Source organism: Schistocerca gregaria, chromosome 1 (genome assembly GCF_023897955.1).
Source record: "Schistocerca gregaria isolate iqSchGreg1 chromosome 1, iqSchGreg1.2, whole genome shotgun sequence".
NCBI classification, from domain to species: domain Eukaryota; kingdom Metazoa; phylum Arthropoda; class Insecta; order Orthoptera; family Acrididae; genus Schistocerca; species Schistocerca gregaria.
In genome coordinates this window covers 828,965,358-828,986,786 of record NC_064920.1, presented here as the reverse complement: position 1 = coordinate 828,986,786, position 21,429 = coordinate 828,965,358, and the positions used below count along the sequence as shown (strand labels likewise).

General features: G+C 40.6%; 1 protein-coding gene across 1 annotated transcript in view; it reads left to right on the top strand.

Moving 5' to 3' along the window:
* The window catches only part of LOC126271945 (matrix metalloproteinase-14-like), a 116,369-nt gene that overhangs the window by 17,511 nt on the left and 77,429 nt on the right, over nt 1-21,429 (top strand). Inside the window, exons 2-3 of the mRNA XM_049974375.1 lie at nt 18,767-18,919; nt 19,309-19,421. Of these exons, the coding sequence (XP_049830332.1) occupies nt 18,767-18,919; nt 19,309-19,421 (266 nt within the window). The remainder of the gene's footprint in view (nt 1-18,766; nt 18,920-19,308; nt 19,422-21,429) is intronic.

The following is a 21,429-nucleotide window of genomic DNA, read 5'->3' as shown; positions in this document are numbered from 1 at the left end:
TGGTCGTATGCGTGTTTGGCGCCGTGCAGGTGAGCGCCACAATCAGGACTGCATACGACCGAGGCACACAGGGCCAACACCCGGCATCATGGTGTGGGGAGCGATCTCCTACACTGTCCGTACACCTCTGGTGATTGTCGAGGGGACACTGAATAGTGCACGGTACATCCAAACCGTCATCGAACCCATCGTTCTACCATTCCTAGACCGGCAAGGGAACTTGCTGTTCCAACAGGACAATGCACGTCCGCATGTATCCCGTGCCACCCAACGTGCTCTAGAAGGTGTAAGTCAACTACCCTGGCCAGCAAGATCTCCGGATCTGTCCCCCATTGAGCATGTTTGGGACTGGATGAAGCGTCGTCTCACGCGGTCTGCACGTCCAGCACGAACGCTGGTCCAACTGAGGCGCCAGGTGGAAATGGCATGGCAAGCCGTTCCACAGGACTACATCTAGCATCTCTACGATCGTCTCCATGGGAGAATAGCAGCCTGCATTGCTGCGAAAGGTGGATACACACTGTACTAGTGCCGACATTGTGCATGCTCTGTTGCCTGTGTCTATGCGCCTGTGATTTTGTCAGTGTGATCATGTGATGTATCTGACCCCAGGAATGTGTCAATAAAGTTTCCCATTCCTGGGACAATGAATTCACGGTGTTCTTATTTCAAATTCCAGGAGTGTAGTTCAGGCCCTGAATGGGTCTATGATGTTTTATGGGTGTTTTTTACACCATAACTTGGACCCACTTTTTTCAGGTTACAGTGAGCATTATCCAGGACGATTATTTCAACATTTTCGGTGACTAGGCATTGTCCTTTCTTCTACATATTTATGATGAGTATGCTGTGGACATTCCCGTCGTCCGTGATGGCAACTGCCGTATTCACAGTGCTGCACGCGTATGTTTCTAGTTTGTCTAACACCCAGGCACTCGATCGTATCTCGACTGGCCCGCTTATCGCACAAAATAGTTTGGGACTATTTGGATCAGCAGAGTGAAACGTAACATTCAACATCCCCTCAATCTGGTGTTTCTACGGTTCTAATCGTCAGTCAGTTGCTTCATCTGCAGATAGCGTACATGATACTAGTCGGCTCTCTGCCTTGCCGAACAGAGGCCGTTATCAATTTTAAAGCCGGTGTAGCACTGATTAAAGTCATGTCTCCCGGAGGTGAATAATTTTTCGTCCACCATGCTTAGCTCATAAAAACAATCAGTTCAAGTTACTGAATTATGTTTTAGGTGTTGTTTGTTTTTACAAGTAATCTGGAGTGATTAGAATTGGTCGAAGCCTCTAGTGGCTGTACATAAATGTACTGCCGGCATGACTGTAAGTTAAGTGATTGTGTAAGTGTTGAAATTTTACAGTGTTCTGTTCTAACTATGGCTAAAATAAGTAACATTCCGGTGGATTCCGGGGCCTCCTGGGAACTGCAGATAAATGTTAACACCTGATACTGTGCGTCTTTCAGTGGCGTCGCAGCGGGCGTCAGTCCTACTCTGTGCGCAATGCGAGTCCGTCACGCGTGTCTGGTAACGAGGCGTCGTCCCCGTGTGAATCACTGCCCGAGGTGGGGATTCTCTACAAGCGCTCAACATATCTTTCCTCATTTATCGAATCGCACACGCACAGACGTGCGCAACTCGTATTCCCTCCTGGCGCCACTATGCTTGCATTCCGCATGTTTCCTCGCCACGCATGAACGAGGTGCGTGTTGTTTCTATTGATACAGTGAAGGTCATGTGTTTATGGGCCAAAAGGGTTTTTCAGGTACTGTTCTGGCATGAGACAGCTGATGCAGATGCCTAGGAGGGGGAGAAACAACTGAAATAATTTATGCTAGGGAGGGAAATAATAGTTAATTACAGGTATTCAGATCCACTAATCATGCGAACAGCTGTTCTCCTTAAATGCCCTACTATATCTGTATTTTAGCACCTCAGTGGCTACTTGCATTGAGTTCTGTGAAAGTAAACATATTTAAGTAGCTAATAATTATTCTAACGAAATTGGACCTAAAAACATTTTTTTTCTGTTGTGATCGTCATTTTTAAGCATGCTGGGTTCTGTAGAACAGTCTTTACATTATTGTACACCGGTATCTTAACATCTGCAACTAAATGACTTTATTGTGATAATCCATACACATTATAAAAATGCGTACGTATGTACATTACGTTATCAAAAGCATCCGGACACCTGGCTGAAAATGACTTACAAGTTCTGGGCGGCCTCCATCGGTAATGCTGGAATTCAACATGGTGTTGGCCTACCCTTAGCCTTGATGACACCTTCCACTCTCGCAGGCATACGTTCAGTCAGGTGCTGGAAGGTTTCTTAGGGAATGACAGCCCATTCTTCACGGAGTGCTGCACTGAGGAGAGGTATCGATGTCGATCGGTGAAGCCTGGCACGAAGTTGGCATTCCAAAACATCCCAAAGGTTTCCAGAATGAGATCTTCACTCTGCAGCGGAGTGTGCGCTGATATGAAACTTCCTGGCAGATTAAAACAGTTTTAATCTGCCAGAAAGTTTCATATCAGCGCACACTCCGCTGCAGAGTGAAGATCTCATTCTGGAAACATCCCCCAGGCTGTGGCTAAGCCATGTCTCCACAGTATCCTTTCTTTCAGGAGTGCTAGTTCTGCATGTTTCGCAGAAGAGCTTCTGTAAAGTTTGGAAGGTAGGATACGGATACTGGCAGAAGTAAAGCTGTGAGTACCGGTCGTGAGTCGTGCTTCGGTAGCTCAGTTGGTAGAGCACTTGCCCGCGAAAGGCAAAGGTCACGAGTTCGAGTCTCGGTCGGGCACACAGTTTTAATCTGCCAGGAAGTTTCATCCCAAAGGTGTTCTATAGGGTTCAGGTCAGGACTCTGTGCAGGCTAGTCCATTACAGGGATGTTATTGTCGTGTAACCACTCCGCCACAGGCCGTGCATTATGAACAGGTGCTCGATCGTGTTGAAAGATGCAATCGCAATCCCCGAATTGTTCTTCAATAGTGGGAAACAAAAAGGTGCTTAAAGCATCAATGTAGGCCTGTGCTGTGATAGTGTCAGGCAAAACAACAAGGGGTGCAAGCTCCCTCCACGAAAAACACGAATACGCTATAACACCACAGCCTCCGAATTTTACTGTTGGCACTACACACGCCGGCAGATGACATTCACCGGGCATTCGCCATACCCACACCGTGCCATCGGATCGCCACGTTGTGTCCGTGACTTGTTTCTCCGTACACTGTTTTTCCACTGTTCAGTCGTCCAATTTTTACGCTCCTTACACCATGAGAGGCGTCGATTGGCATTTAACAGCGTGATGTGTGGCTTATGAGCAACTGCTCGACCATGAAATCCAAGTTTTCTCACTTGCCGCCTAACTGTCATAGTACTTGCAGTGTATCCTGATGCAGTCTGGAATGCCTATGTTATTGTCTGGATAGATGTCTGTCTATTACAAATTACGACCCTCTTCAACAGTTGGCAGTCACTGTTAATCTACAGTCAGACGAGGTAGGTCTGTACACTTTTGTGCTGTACGTGTCCCTTCAAGTTTCCACTTCACTATAACATCGGAAACGTGGACCTAGGGATGTTTAGGATTGTGGAAATCCCGCGTACACGTGTATGATACAAGTGACACCCAACCTCCTGACCCATTCAAGTCCGTGAGTTCGGCGGAGCGCCCAATTCTGCTCTCTCACGATGTCTAATGACTACTGTGGTCGCTGGTATGGAGTATCTGGCAGTAGGTGACAGCACAACGCACCTAATTTGAAAAACGTATGTTTTTGGGGATGTCCGGATACTTTTCACCACATAGTGTATGTTTCACATCTCCTCCTAAACCAGAGGATAATGTCGTACTGGATAATGCTCACGGTAACCTAAAAAAAGTGGGTCCAAGTTGTGGTATTAAAAACACCCCTAAAAGATCATAGAACCTTTCGGGCCTGAACTACACTCTCCACACATTATACGCTAAAAGCCTCTTGCAGCTATCAACGCTCTCTAATGCCTTCCATCATCTGAAAATAGCAAAACCGCGACTCATCAAACCGTACTACAAATGTACAGTCAGTTATTGCCCTGTTTCAGTGACCTGGCCCGTCGAAAGCAGCTTTATTTGCCGTTGTGAGCAACTGCCGTTTGCGTGGTACCTGATTTCAAATATCCATTTGATGCATTTTCCTTTGCATTTTTCTCTCGGAAACTAGTAGAAATGTACTTGCATTCCCTCGCGACAACAAATCCTGTCAGACGTTAAACTTACTGTCGGTGACATGGGATGCACTTGTCTCCAGTTCCTTGTCAGTCAGGATATTTTTGTAAACACTTTTTTAACGCCGTTTTACACGGTTGCGATTGCTACACCATTCTGCATCTGCATCTACATAGATACTCCGTAAGCCAGGGTACTGCGCTTGGTGGAGGGTATCCTGTGTCACTACCGGTCATTTTCTTTCCTGTTCCACTCGCAAATGTAGTGAGAGAAAAACGACTATCTATATGCCTCCGCATGAGCCCAAATTTCTCTAATCTTATCTTCGTGGTCCTTACGCCCAATGTATGTTGGTGGTAGTAGAATCGTTCTGCAATCAACACAAAATGCCTGTTCTCTAAATTTTCTCGATAGTGTTCCTCGAAAAGAACGCCTCTTTCCCTCAGGGGTTCCCATTTTAGTTCTCCATAACACTTGAGTGTTGTTCGAACCTACCGGTAACAAATCTAACAGTCCACCTCTGAATTGCTTCGATGTCCCCCTTTAAACCGACCTGTAACGGGTCCCGAACACTCGAGCAGTACTCGAGAATACGTCATACTAGCGTCCTTTATTTGGTCTCCTTTACACAAGAACCACACTTTCCTAAAATTCGTCCAATAAAGCGAAGTTGGCCATTCGTCTTCACTATCATAGTCCTCACATTCTTGTTGCATTTCATATCGCTTTGCAACGTTATGCCCAAATATTTAAGCGACATACAAGCAGGACACTGCTAACAATGTATCCGAACATTACGTGTTTGTTTTTTTACTCATCCGCATTATCTTACATTTTTCTAGGGTACCGGTACTTAGTAACTTCAATCCTTAATCTAAGTTTCTCGCTGTTCTCGTTTCTTCTATTTCTCATTAGTCTCATCTTTCTTTGATTTACTCCCAGTCCGTATTATGTACTCATTAGGCTGTTCATTCCATTCAGCGTATTATTATTCCTACTTGGTTCTTGTACATATTGTATATTATCCGTCTCTCCCTATAGCTCACCCCTATTTTGCTCAGAATTTCAAACAACTTGCGCCACTTTACATCGTCTTTTTCCAGGTCAACAAATCCTATGAACATGTCTTGATTTTTCCTTAGTCGTGCTTCCATTATCAACCACTACGTCAGATTGCCTCTGTGGTGCCTTTACCTTTCCTAAAACCAAGCTTATCATCATCTAACACATCCTCAGTTCGTCTCTGGAGTTCTCGCCATCAGTGCCAAACTGCCCAGCCTTACAGTAGCTGCCCAAATCTGTCTATAAGGAAACGTTTACAGACAAGAATATCGTCAGGAGTGCCTCAGGGTAGTGTGACAGGGCCGCTGTTATTCTCTATATTCATAAATGGTATGGCTGACAAGTTTGGCAGCAATCTGAAATTGTTTGCTAATAATGCTACAGTGTACGGTAAGGTGTCGAAGTTGAGTGACTGAAGGAGGATGCAAGATGACTTAGACCAAAGTTGTAGTTAGTGTGGTGAATGGCAGCTCTTCTGTACATTATTCTTGTCAGCAACTTGGATGCATGTGCTTTCAAGCTGATTGTGTGGTGTGTCTGTCGCTTAATAGCTCTTGCATCTTTGGAATTTTTCTGAAAGTCAGATGGTACATTGCCGGACTCATACATTCTATACACCAACGTGTTTCCTGTCCCGACTTCTCCAATGATATTAAAAATTCTGATGGAATGTTATCTATCCCTTCTGCCTTATTTGAACTTAAGTCTTCCAGAGCTCTTTTAAACTATGATTCTAATAGTGTATCCCCTATCTCTTCTAAATTAACTCCTGTTTCTTCTTCTATTCATCAGCCAAATCTACCCCCTCACACTGGCCTTCAGTGTTCTCTTTCCACCTATCTTCTCTCTCCTCTGCATTTAACAGTGGAATTCCCATTGCACTTGAATCTTTGCCACCCTTGCTTTTAAAGTCACAGAAAGTTCCAGAATGAGATTTCCACTCTGCAGCGGAGTGTGCACTGATATGAAACTTCCTGGCAGATTAAAACTGTGTGCTGGATCGAGACTCGAACTCGGGACCTTTGCCTTTTGCAGGCAAGTTTGGAAGGTAGGAGACGAGGTACTGGCAGAAGTAAAGCAGTAAAGCTGTGAGGACGGGGCGTGAGTCGTGCTTGGGTAGCTCAGTTGGTAGAGCACTTGCCCACGAAAGGCAAAGGTCCCCAGTTCGAGTCTCGGTCCAGCACACAGTTTTAATCTGCCAGGAAGTTTCACCGAAGGCTGTTTTAATTTTCCTATATGCTGAGTCAGTCCTTCCAAGAATCACATCTTTTTCAATTTCTTCACATTTTTCATGCAGCCATTTCATCTTAGCTTACCTGCATTTTCTATTTATGTTATTTCTCAGCGACTTGTATTTCTGTGTTCATGAATTTCCCTGAACATTTTTGTACTTCTTTCTTCCATTGATCAACTGAAGTATTTCTTCTGTTACTCATGGTTTCTTCACAGTTACCTTCTTTGTACCTATGTGTTTCTTTCCAGCTTCTGTGATTGCCCTTCTTAGAGATGTCAATTTCTCTTCAACTGTTCTGCCTGCTGAGCTATTCCTTATTGCTGTTTCTATAGCCTTAGAGAACTTCAAGCGTATCTCATTACTCTTTAGTACTTCCATATCCTATTTCTTTGCACATTGATTCTTCTTGACTAGTCTCTTAAACTTCAGACTACTCTTTACCACTAGTACATTGTGATCTTAATCTATATCTGCTCCTGAGTGTGCCTTACAATTCAGTATCTGATTTTGGATTTCTGTATGACCATTGTGTAATCTAACTGGCATTTTCGTAGTATACCTCCTCCTCTTGTGATTCTTGAACAGTATATTCGCTATTACTATCTGAAATTTATGACAGAACTCTCAATTAATCTTTCTTCTGTCTCATTCCTTGTCAAAAGCCTATATTCTCCTGTAACCATTTCTTCTACTCCTTTCTTTACAACTGCATTCCAGTCCCTCATGTCTATTAGATCTTCATCTTCCTTCATGTACTGCATTACCCATTCAATACCCTTATATAGTTTCTCTATCTCTTCATCTTCAGCTTGCAATGTCGACATGTACACCTGAACTATCATTGTGACTTTTGGTTTACTGTCAGTTCTGGTAAGTACAACCCTATCACTGAACGATTGACAGCAACACACTCCTTGCCCTGTTTCCTGATCATAATGAATCCTACTCCCATTATATCATTTTCTGATGCTGTTGATATTACCCTATACTCACCTGACCAGAAATCCTTGTGTTCTTTTCATTTCACTTGTCTGACTCCTACTGTATCTAAATTTAGCCTTTGCATTTCTGTTTGCAGATATTCTAGCTTTCCTACCATGCTCAAGCTTTTGACATTTCATGCCTCAACTCATAGAATGTTATCTTTTGGTTGGTTATTCAATCTATTTCTCATGGTCATCTCCCCATGGCAGTCCCCTCACGCAGATCTGAATGGGGGCTCTTCCAGAATCTTTTGCCAATGGGGAGATCATTACAACACTTTTACAATTATGGGCCATGTATCCTGTGGATACATATTATGTGTCTTTAAAGCAGTGGTTTCCATTGCTGTCTGCACCCTCATGCTGTTGATCATTGCTGAGGTTTTCATTGCTGTCTGCATCCTCATGCTGTTGATCATTGCTGAATCATCCACCTTTAGGGGCAGTTTCCTACCCCAAGGATAAGGAAGTACTTTGAATCTCTGTCTGCTCCTCCTCCCACCTTGATGAGGCAGTTGGCAGAATGAGGGTGACTTCTTATGCTGTAATTCTTCACTGGTTATTAAACATATTAAATTTCATCAAACAATCGAAACACCTGGTAGGAGTATCAACAGTGAAGGAAAAGACACTTTGCTACTTACCATAAAAAAACATGTCAAGTTGCAGATAGCTACAATTAAAAGACACTCACTTGAAGCTTTCCACGTCTCTCTCTCTCTCTCTCTCTCTCTCACACACACACACACACACACACACACACACACACACACACACAACTGCCAACTCCAGTATCTCGGACTGGAATGCAACATAATATGGGAGAGCAGACAGCAATATATAGGGGGGAGAGTAGGGGAAAGGGATAATAGTGTATAGGTGCGGAGTGAGACAAATGCCATCTGGTGGAGTGTTCAGGGAGTAGACTGTCAACAGGTGCAGCATCAGGAGGTTGTGGAGCAGGGATGTGGGGAAAAAAGGAGCAAAACAGGAGCGGAATGAGGAAAGACAAGCAGATGCCTTGGCACAGGGCTGCAAATAAACAGGGTGGGAGATGAGAATGGGGAGGAGATGATAGGAAAGAGAGGATGGAAGCTGTTGGGAGGAGGGGTTACTCTAGGTTGAGGCTGGGATAAGTCTGGGATTGGAAAATGTGTTGTAAGGATCAATCCCATCTGCACAGTTTAGAAAAGCTGGTGGTGGAGGCAAGGATTGAGATGGCTCAGGTAGTGAAGCAGCAATTGATCAGGTGCATGTTGTGCCACATGATGGTCTTCTTTGCTCTTGGCCACAGTTTGGTGGTGGCTGTTCATCCTGGTGGACAGCTGGTTGGTAGTCATACCAATACAAAAAGCTGTGCAATGATTGCAGCAGAGTCCGGCTCCTGATGGGGTAGGATAAACCTGTGACAGGACTGGAATAGGAAGTGCTGGGTGGATGGATTGGACAGGTTTTGCACCTTGGTCTTCCACAGGGATATGGTCCTTGTGGCAAAGGATCAAATGAGGATCACCATATTGTGGATCAGACACACTGTAACCCCTTCAAAACAGCACCTGCCATTCATGTACAAGTAATGGACCTCTTGCAACATTATGCGTCATCCCACACCGTTGTTCAGAGACTAGTAGCAACAGGACTAAGGAATTGTATGAATGGAGTTGCATTGGGCTCAGCAATGAATAGAGGTTTGCACTAGCCCAGATGATTATTATTAGTAGCATGGTGGTGACTCGAGGAGAGGCCCCATTCTTCCCATACTATAGAGAGGCACAGCAGTGTTTCTCCTCGTGGTGTGGTATGGGGAGCCATCCAATATGGCTTCAGGTTACATCTGATAGCGACTGAGGAAACTCTGATGGCATCAACATCTGCGTTCTCATGTTTTACCTCCTATGTGACAGTATCATTGTGCTATTTTTCAACAGGACAACACTTGTCCACATGTGGCATATGTCTGTATCAGTTGTATGTGTCATGATGAAATACTCCTGTGTCCAAAAGAGACAAGGATCTGATTTCAACAGAACATATGCCGGACCAGCTTGGATATCAACTCTGGCCCGGTGCTCATATCCGGGATGTCAAGGACCAGTTACAACAGTTGTAGGCCAGGTTACCTTAGGAGGGGATACAATGGTTTTGTGAAATCCTGCCCAACCAAATGCATGCATCCAAGCCAGAAGGTTTGCAATGTGATACTGATAAGTGGGCCTACACTGCAAAGTACACGTAAATTTAAGAAGAGTTTTTAATCACTGAAGTAACATGATATACTCTCTCAATCCATGAAGTTTCAGTTTATTTCCTCCTTCCCCTTCTTGGTGATTCACATTTTTGTCAGGTAGTGCATATTTCTTGCCCAAAGTGACAGATCCCCAGTAGGATGACTCTCAGTTTCTCCTTGGATTTTCTCTGTTGTGTTATCTTCTGTTGCCTTATGGTCTGATATTTCTTCCTTTTGTTTTAAATTCTTTGTTTACACTTCTATTCCTCTCACTGTAGTGAAAATTTCTTCTGTTTCTTCCTAGTCCACATTTATTTCCGCAATTTTTTACTTCTCCCACAATTTTTCCAATTGTAATGATGGTTCCTTTCACCATGCTGATAACCACCAAAACCATCCACGATTAAAATTCTGCCTCCCATTTTTCTCTAATTCTCTGTCCATGTTGTCAGCATGTTTCAAGAACTAATCAGTAGAGTTATCAGGTCTATAAACAAGTCACTAATGTACTTACACTGAAAATGCTCTTAAAAGAAGAGCACTTTAGGGGCTTGTTAATTGACCTGATGATTTTACTGAGTATTTCTTGAAATATGTTGTCAAGATGGACAGAGCATCAGAGAAAAGTGGGACACAGAATTTTAATCAGTGGTGGTTTTGATGGTTATCAGCATGGGGTATGGAACCAATATTGCAATTGGAAAACTTGTGGGAGATGGAACATAGCAAATTACAGAAATAAACATAGACTAGGAGGAAACAGAAAAAAAATTCAATATAGTGAGAGGAATAGAAACGGAAATAGAGAATTTGAAAGCAAAGGTAGGCCAGAGGGAGAAAATATGAAACCACAAGACAACATAAAGGGAAAAAGCAGGGAGAAACTGTCAGTTTGGGGCAAGAAACAAAGTGAAACTTCATGGATTGAGAGGGTGTGGCATTTTACTTCAGAGATTAGAAAATCAACTTAAATTTACTTGGTAGTATAAGTCCACTTATCAGCATGACATTGCACTCCTTCTGATCTGAATGCATGCATTTAGTTGGGCAGAAGCCTTGTGAACCAGGGAAATCAAACTTTGAAGCAAGAAATAGCTCACTAAACATAATTTTTAAGAGAAGTAAATGGTGAGGTCACTATCATTAGTACCAAGCTTGTAGACACACAAAAAATTTAGTTAATGATACTGGAATTGTTGAGGCATTCAGAAGTAATGTGTCTGCCATTAGCAGAAAACTTGCTGGAAGACAAGAAAATTTAGCTGCAAAGAGTCTTGTCAGTAGCTGTAGTGATAAGTAGGTTAATTTAACTATTAAAAGCTTTCTTGAACTAGGCAAAATCCATCCTGGTGGCTTTGTTTCCCACTGTTATGGTAAGTTTATTCCTGAAATGAGTGATGAATTAAAAATTAAATTTGTAAAGAAGTTTCTGGATGGAAAAATACTGTCATGGGAAAACCAGGGTACTAATTTAACTCAGATGCATCTTACAGCAAATTTGAGAAAATTTTTGAAACAAACATGGGTCAGAATCAGAACAAGCCAAGATCAGAAGTGAATTTTTGACTGATCTAACTATAGTGGAAACTGGGAGTGTGACAGGATTTTAGGAGTAGCAGACCCATTGTAAGTACATAAAGTGCATCAATCATGACAGACATGTTACAAATCAGACTGAACTAAACACATACTTCACTGTAAAACTGCTACTGAAAAAGTGCCCCCAAGGTGGTCTCTGCAACTGTTTTGTAGAAAAGTTTTTGACAGTCACAACTGCACATACTATTGTTATAATATGTGTATAATTAAATTTATAAATTAAAGTGTGCTCTTACATAGATACAGCTACAGAAATATGTTCTACAAAAGATGAAAATACAGAAAATACACTTAATTAAACTGATGTATTGTTAAACATGTTTCTCAATACGGAATTGTGTCGGGAGTGTGTGCTTAATGATTAATTTCAGCTAACATTGATTTGTTATTTTTAATTATAAAGGGTCTTCCATTGTTAATATTTGGTCTGAATCTTGCTTTATTAATGAATATTATACATCTGATGTTTGTGATATAGAGAGCTTGGGAATGTGAATTGAGCAGTTGATGCAAAACTAGCAGTCTGGAAATTTCTCTCAAAATAGAATTACTTAAAATAATGATAATCTGAAAGCTGTAAATGAGCCCAAGTCTAACGGTAATTATTAAATTATACAGTAATGGAGACTAGTAGTATTTAGGAAGTCATCTACAAAATACTTGTTCTAAATGTGATATATGTATCAGAATATGTATCAGCCCTGGCATCAATATTTTCATTTTACTGGTTCCTGGCCTGCTACATTACAGGGTGTTAATACATCTGTTTATGGTTTCAACATATTCTTGCATACAACTATATGCAATTTTGTATACCCAAGTCACTGAGAAAAATGTAAGTATTTTACCATTCTTAACCATTATTTTATCTGATTGGTGGGTCTAAAATTGCTTGAACCCCATACTTGGCCAACAATTTCCTGCTTCTATGAGGAGGACATGTGAAAAAAAAAAATTGGTTTTCGACTGGAGGGATTGCACAAGAAGAGAGCACAACAGCTGGGTATGCTCACTTTCCTGTTACATTGCCAGGATACTTCAACAGTTTTAAAATTTCTGAAGTTGATTAGGAGTACAGTTTACCCAGAACAAGCTCATCACATTTGCAGCCACATAGAACTAGCAGTGTTGCAAGAGCAGGTCCATTAGACATTGAGAGAACTGGTGGAACTAGCAGTAAGTGATGTAAGCTAGCAGTAAGCTTTTACACCTCCATTTATATATCAGTAATGACGTACAGTGTTGTGATGAGGAAAAGGTTAATGGGCTAACATTCAGAGCCATGGAACTCAGTGCTCAGGTGCCGATTAATAGACAGAATAGCTTACAGAACAACAAATGATAAGTTTTAATTGTTGACAATTCTTGAACAGTTATTAATTTGTCTAGTAGAGAATTAACTGAAGGTGCAAGTCCAGTTCTGTCTAAAGGAGGTAATTTTGCCATGACGTCACAAGGTTTCCACAGAGGATATTAGAGCAAATACCTAGCCAGGAATCCATCTGTTATCCCACAGCCTACTAATGAAATTAGGATACGAACAGCTAGAGTACTACATAAACATAAGCCACCTACCATAATTTGTCACAAATGGAAAGGAAAGTGCTGTTGGATATAACATTCTGATGCTTACTGCTGACATGGGTAGAACTACAGCTGTGATGGAGAGTGAAGAACATCACAAGAATATTAATGATCTTCCAGTTCTGACTACTTGTAAGAAGCTTCAGAAAGTTCATGGAATAAAAGTCTTAAGAAGTACCAATCAACTGGTAGAAGTGTCTTTGTCCTTGCACAGTAAGAAACAACAATGTAGGACAGATGATTACCTGCCCATACTGTATGGCTTACCAGGACAATACATGTCAGAGGTTTTTTTGAGACTGATTGTGAGTGCTTTGAGTCTCCCACTTGCAAGATAGTCAGATATTTAGTGTCATTGTTGCAGGTGTACATTGGTAGAACTGATAGTTGTGTTAAGAAAGCACATTTTCCTGAAAAATTAAATGACAGGAACATGGGCTTAAGCAGTGTTCTTGTCAGTTTTTGTATAGTATTCCTATTTATGATAATTTCTATGAATCAAGCTAGAGGGTGATCAATGATTAATGCAACCATATTCACGGAATGCGACCAGCTGGTGAAGGCAGCTGCTGTACCTGTGGCATGGGTGACAGGAGTCCCATGGCAAATATAGTATGGTTTGTCATATTAGTTATTTTTAACATACTTAACATAAACACTTGAAGAGAATGTACACTAAGCAAGGAGGTGCTGGAACTGCCTCCCCTCATTGTTTAAGCATTTCTGAAACCTGCTTAGAAAATTTCTTATTATGGTGTGCAGTTCCCTCTGAGAAATGGCAGCATTTTCTTGATGATTTTTAGTTTTTAAGTTCATATAAAATGTGTGGATTTGATCTGTACACTCTCTCTTTTAATGCTACCCCCCCCCCCCCCCCCCCAGATACAAATCACAGGGGGTGAAACAGGGAAATGAGAAGGCCATATGTTGTTAGTGATAACTATCTTCAAACACGTCATGAATTTCCTGTAATGGGAAGTTGGCTGTATGTGCTGTCACAGAGTTCTACAAAAGCACATTCTCTCTTAGTTAATTGACCAAAAAAGGACATAAAATATTTCCCATGTACCCCTTGCTGTTAACTGTTTCCTGGAAAAAAAAATAGAGCCTATTATTCTCTCTCCACTTTTAGCAAACCACACTTCTATTTTTTTATCGTGCGGGGGTGCATGGTGTATTATGTTAGGCTTCTAGAACTCCAATAATGGTTATTTTGTGAATTAATGTTTCCACTTAGGTGGAACCATCATTTGTCCGAAAAGAAAGTTAGATGAGTATCAATTTGTCTGTCACAGACCCTTTTCAAAATACATTCATAGAACTGGAACATTTTTGCAGGGTTACCCAGTTTAAGTTCTTGCACTGCAGTTATTTTATAGGGCTGTAACTTCAGTAATTTTGTAGCAATTCGAACAGAGCCATAAGAATGTCCCATTTACTGAGAAATATGTCAAACTAATTTTCTAAAAGACCTTCCCAGAGCATGCACAATGTTATCAAGAGTTTATTCTGTGAGTACTGCATGTGCTTTTGTATGTTTCTCGTCAAGAATACTTCTTGTTTTGCAAAACTTATTTATCAGTCATAGAACTGTACTCTAATTAGGACTTTGAACATTAGGGAATTTCTCTTGAAATAATCTCCGTACTGCTGATTCTGTACACATGTATGAATCATAGATGAATATTCTTTAGTGAATAGAATACTTGTATTTTGCCATTTCATTTGAAATACTTTCACTCAATACACTGTATTTTGTTGCCTAACAAACACATGCTACTTGCATAAATAAAGGCCTCACAGGCCAGCCAGCAGCTGGCAGCTGGCCGGACAGAAAAATCCCTGCCAGGTGTTTACATTAGGGATTGATCATCCTGTGTTTAATATGGAGCAGATATTTTTCTGATTGACTTAGCAGCCTTATCTAGACACTGTCTCACTACAAGGTATTTCCAGTACAGCAGTCTTCAAGGAAATCGACAGGGTGGCTTTGGGCAGCCCACTTAGTCCAGTTGCTTGTAATTTGTTTGTGGAGATTTTCATACAATGAGCACTGCAGATAGCCAGTAAAAGACTAACTAAGTGGTACTACTTTGTGGATTGCACATTTGTGGTATGGACATACAGTAAAGAAGACATGGATTTCTTCTTGGAATACCTCAGTAGTATTAACCTAAAAGTTTAACTTTTATAGGAGAATGAGAGCAATGGGCAACTCACATATCTGCATGTATCTGTGGTCAAACATGTGGATGGTGCTTTGGGCTGTAAGGTGTACAGGAAACCTACCAACATTGTTCAACATCTCCACAAGAAATCCAACCTCACCCAAGACAAAAAAGGAAGTCATTAAAACCTAGGTGGACAGGTCTAATAAAATTTGTGTGCTGGTTTATTTGCAACCTGAGCTGAATCGCCTACAGGTGACTTCAGGAAAAATGGCTTCTCCAGTAAGAAGGTGGCCTGAGCAGTCATTGCAAGAAGGGATAAAATCAGAACTAATGAGGAAAAATGACTCATCAACTGGGGAACTTTTCCCCCTTCTCATTAACAAGGTATCAGATGGGGAAAGCGTTGGCCAAGTATGGAATTGAGACAATTCTTAACCCACCAAGAAGATAAAAGAATGCTTATGAATGGCAAAAAATGCACGGCATTCACCAGCACCACCTGGGGTATACAAAATTCCATGAAGTTGTGGGCAAATATGTGTTGGTAATAAAGAAAGAAGTACTGACACTCACTTAGCTGAACACAAGAGGAAATGAAATTTGGGACATAGTGACAAATCAGCCATAGCAAAACATGTGTTGCAAGATGGAAAACATGAAATAAAAGTCAGTGAGATTTAACATTGACAATCTATTTTTGCATGTGTATAGAAACCATAAAAATACACGAAGATCATAATAATTTTAACAGAAAAGGAGGAGGTTGGGTTTGTAAGTTAGATAAAATTTTGTACCTAAGGAATGACATTTGATTACTACTGTTTGAGAATGATAGCGCAACCAGGGATAATCATGCAATTGGCACCTTATGAAAAATGGTGGTGCTCTCTATATGCTGTATGAATTTGGTGGCTCTTGGGCCAGTATTGCAGTTATTGGGTTTCCTCTGAAGATGTCTACCACAGCTGGGAATGAAACATCAAGGAATGGTTTTAGATATTGATCAGGTCTCTCAGGCCAGAAGTTTTGTGAAGTAAACACCAACCGTTAAAGCTTTCATCATGTTACTTCACTTGTTAATGCTATTTGTAATATCTAAACATTATTGGTGTATACACTAACTCTTTCAACTTTTCTGAAATTTCATCTTTTATGGAATCCAATGAATGGCCAAACTGTGGCTAACCACACACTAGCAGAACATCCTGCTGAGCACAACATGCTTCACTACCTATGACACCTGGATCCTCCAACACCAATACCAACTTCTTCAAATTGTGTAGATGGTAATTGTTCTAATGCTTTGTTCCTGTACTCCTTCTGGTCTCAAACTCCTTTAGCCACTGTTTCACACTCATCCCTATTCCTCTCCGCTGTCTCCCATTCTATGTAATCTGCCAACAAACAGTGGAGGTCTCAGTCTTCTTCCTTTCCCCTTAACCCACTCTTTGTGCCACACACAAACTACCCTCGTGCACCAGGACAGGCACATAGGTGCCACATTACTATTCTACTGCCTTGCCGCCTCTCCCTTCCAGCCATTACCCTTCCCTTCCTCCATCCCCATTCCCACCCCACCTCACTGTGTTTTGTTCCTATTACCCACTGTACTCAACATAATACCTCACACCATTAAACATGCTGTATAGAGTATTACCTAATGCAGATTTAATATTGTTGTTCTTGATCTTACTTTCTTGGAGCATTTCCTTCAATGTGACAATGAAGGACTTCATTACCTCATTGCTCTCTGCTTGTTGAAAGAAAATGCCACATTGCAACTTCTACTTTCCTTGAATAAATATGCAGACACCTCTTCTATATCCAATCCATGTATTGCCCTGAATATACAGAATATCCTAAATGTAGCATTAATTGTCAAATCATAATGTACAACACAAAGCCTCCATATATATTCCTCCAAGAACGTTGCACTTCTTCACTGTAGGCTGGCGATGCTAGGAGCTTATATATTATTGTCAGAGCAGGTACTTCCTCTCACTGAATTACTGTGAGTGCTGTCCTGTGTTGAACACATCTGCTACCTCTTGGCATGGTTCTCCATATGCAAATAAAATATCAAATCTGCACTATATGTGTCCTCTATAACAATGTGTCTTTTAGTTTTTATCCATATCATTCACAAGTAAGAAGTGTAGAGGGACACACTACTTCTCCAGAATGCTGTATAACATTACAGGGTACAATGTGTTAGAGTGTGTAAGTATTTTTATTAGTCTATTATTCCCAAAGAAGTTGGTTGGTTGGTTGTTTGGGGAAGGAGACCAGACAGCATGGTCATCGGTCTCATCGGATTAGGGAAGGATGGGGAAGGAAGTCGGCCATGCCCTTTCACAGGAACCATCCTGGCATTTGCCTGGAGTGATGTAGGGAAATCACCGAAAACCTAAATCAGGATGGCCGGACGCGGGATTGAACCGTCGTCCTCCCGAATCCCAAAGAAGAATGTTGTCCAAAAGCTTATCAATGATTTCAGTCTTGCTTATTTTCCTATTCACCTTTCAATGCCTACATCTACATCTACATCTACATATATACTCTGCTAGCCACCAATCAGTGTGTGGCGGAGGGCACTATTCGCACGAGTCATATATCCCCCCTCTGTTCCACTTACGGATCGCACGAGGGAAAAACGACTGTCTGAACGCCTCAGTATGAGCCCTAATTTCCCTTACCTTTGAATGGTGGTCATTGCGCAATTTGAAAGTTGGTGGTAAAAATATATGCTTTACATCTTTGGCGAAGATCAGATTTTGGAATTTAGTGAGCAGCCTCTTTCATTTAGCACGGTGACTATCTGCAAGTGTGTCCCACTTCAAACTTTCTATGAGATTTGTAATGCTCTCGCAATGGCTAAATGTACCAGTCATGAATCTTGCCACTCTCCTTTGAACTTTCTCAATCTCTTGAATCAGACCCAACTAGTAAGGATCCCATACAGATGAACAATACTCTAAGACTGGATGAACTAAAGTATTGTAAGCAATTTCCTTTGTTGAATGACCGTCGCTTCAGGATTCTACTAATAAACTGCAGTGTAGACTTTGCCTTACCCATTATGTGTGTAATCTGATCAATCTATTTGGGATCATTTTGAATAGTCACTAAAGTATACAGTGAATGATTACCTTTACTCCTTCTATTATTAAAATGTGTTTTTGTAAGATTAAGGTTTAGAATTTAATGATTCTTTTGTTATCTTGTCTGTTACTGCTATAAAAGGGTTCAGGTCTTTAATTAATATTGCTATGCTGTAATAAAAAATCATTGTTTTAGAACTGCCAAACTGTTTGTATTTGTTAAGATAATCTATAAAGATCAAGAAAATATGCACATTGGATACTGAATAAACATATTTGCTATGCTTTCATTTTATGTTCAGTTTTGTTCATCCAATTTAGTTTTATCCCATAAACTTCAACAGTTTGCTGCTGAAATAATGATCTGTTCCTGCAAGAACAATATAATTAATGCAATAATATTTTAGTTTTCATTTTAGCTGTCAGTAAAATGTTTCATTAAATCAATAAACATCATTTCATGTTTTGAATGTCATAGTGACTTTCAGTAACATTTTTTCTTCAAATGATACAAGATGAGGCATCTATTTTTACTACTACTTATCCTTCTTCCTTTATCTAATCCCAATATTGTTTTCAGCTAGATTTCATGAAGCAGTATGGTTATCTGGATCCAAGCTCACAAGTATCTGAGTCTCTGTACAAAAATGAAGACATGGTTGAAGTCATCAAACAGGTGCAGAGATTTGGGGCTCTTAACCAAACAGGCATTCTTGACAATGCAACACTTCAGGTACAGTTGTTTACCATATTACTGTGATACAAATAACTAAGTTTCATCAGTATGTTGTCTCAAGAATAAATAAACCACCATTATAAAATGAGAAATTTATTTAGCAAATTTTATAATAATTTTATCTTACAGACAGCAAAGAACTAAAATAGACCTAAGGAGTATGGTACCTGAAAATAAAAACCAATACTATACTACTAACAATAAAAGCAGATGAACTATGTATCCTGACCAAATATCTGGTTTTATGCAATTCATAACATCCTATTCACATTTTCTGATGACTTTGAAAATATGAAATTAATGTTCAGTCTTTATGGGTCACATACAGATACTGCTTTCGTTCTGTCACTTAGTCTTATGCTAATTGTAGTGTTGTATTTTACTAGTTAATGAAATCGCCAAGATGTGGAGTTCCTGACATCAAGCATACCAACAGGACAAGGAGCAAGAGATATATTGTGGGATCTGATGGCTGGAAGAAAAGACATATTACCTACTTGTAAGTCTTCTTGTTTTTTCCCTCATATATATTTATTGTATTTCTTTTTCATTTATATTTTGTAAGAATGTATGGGCAGAAGGCATATCTTACAATACAATCTCTGTGGAAGACCCAGGTGCAAAACCTGATTAGTCCATCCACCCAGCACTTCATACTCCAATCCTACCACAGGCTTATCCTATCCCATCAGGAGCAGGAACACCTGTGAAAGCAGCCGTATTATATGAAACTCTGCTGCAAACACTGCACAATTTTTTACGTTGATATGACAACCTCCTACTTGCCCACTGGAATGAATGGCAATGGCCAAACTGTGCCCAATGACACAGTTGACCAACCAGTGGCACAACATGCAACCACAACATGCAACTGGGCGCAGTATATTTGAGTTCAGTGGCTGCTTCATAATTCTGGCCATCTGGGTCTTCCCCTACACCGCCAGCTTTTATGAACTATAAATGGGAGTTATCATTGCAACATATAATTGTCCTCCATAACCCTCCTGGCCTGAATCTCCATTAACCCACTGTTCCAACACCCTGTACCAAACAGTTTCCCCTTCCTCTGTCCTGCCACCCCTTCCCAATCCACATTGCTGTATCATCTGGCCCACCCCAACTGTTCTAGTACTCATGTATCACATGCCTAGCCTGTGCATCTGCTACCCATCCTCCCTGCATTCCTAGCCAGCAAACATGATGGCTCCTTCCAAACCACTAGCTACTCACCCCCAACCCTCTTCTGCCTCCTGTCTCTCTCTTTCCTACCAGCCCTCCTCACACAACACCCACTCCACCGTAGTCCATCTACCAAATTGCAATTCTGGTATAGTGTGTCCAGCCAGCAAAATGTAGGTTTTTTAAAATTTAATTTAATTTTATTTATTTACTTTTTTGTGTGTATTTTACTCAAATGAAAGGAAGAGTGTCTATTACTGGTGCAATGTATCCTCTGCCATGCATTGTTAAGTGACTTATGCACATTATATGAAGGTGCAGAGTCACAGTGAAAGGCACAAAACTATTTTGTATGTAGATTTTGCCTACAGGTGTGACTTTTGTTGTCACTTTTTATATTCTTGCACAAAAGTCTTCAACAAATTATGATCATACACAAAAGAAATAACCCCAACTGCAGAACAGATGTGAAACATTGCATAGGAGTATAGACAGATGCCTAATGCAACACACTTGAATGTCAGAATGGCAATATATGAAGCCATCAGTGACTGACATAGGAAGAAAGGAAAAAGATTAGGATTTAAGGTCCCCTGTGGTCATTAGAGATGGAGCACCAATGCAAAGAGTGGCTCTGAGAAACAGCTGTAATCATTACAACTAAACATAGCTCCATGATGCAATAGAATTTCCAGCAGAATCTTCTATAGCTGAGTTAGTCAGTCTTTTAGGCATAATACCTCAAACAAAAACTGTGCCCAATAGCTGGAGGAAGGCACATTTACACCCAACTACAAGGTTGATTCCAGAATTTACCCACAAAACTATCATTCAGTATCTTTGACATCCATATCTTGTAGAATATTTGAACATTTATGAGCTCAGACACAGTTAGTTACTTTGAACAAACTGATCTCCTTCAACCCAACCAGTAAGGATTGTGAAAATACTAGTCACGTACATCCCAACTTGCACTTCTCCCAGTTGATATCCTGAAAGCCATGGATGAAGATGGTTGGGCAGATATAGTAGCTCTTGACTTTTGAGAAGTATCTGATATTTTACTCAGTATCAAACTTGTAACATAGGGTAGGTGGGGGTAAAGCAGTTTTTCTAATAGTGTGGTCAATGAGAGGTAGATTTTCCTGAAGTTTCAAATTGAAGTCATTGTCCCACCTACCCTAACCACATAGTTCTTCTATAAAAAATTATCTGATTTATGAAAAATGCTAATTATAGTTTGATTATCAAGTGATCTCACTGGTACATCAACCAAGACATATTGCAACAAGCGTTTAGTTAAATGTATGTCATTAGAAAAAAATAAC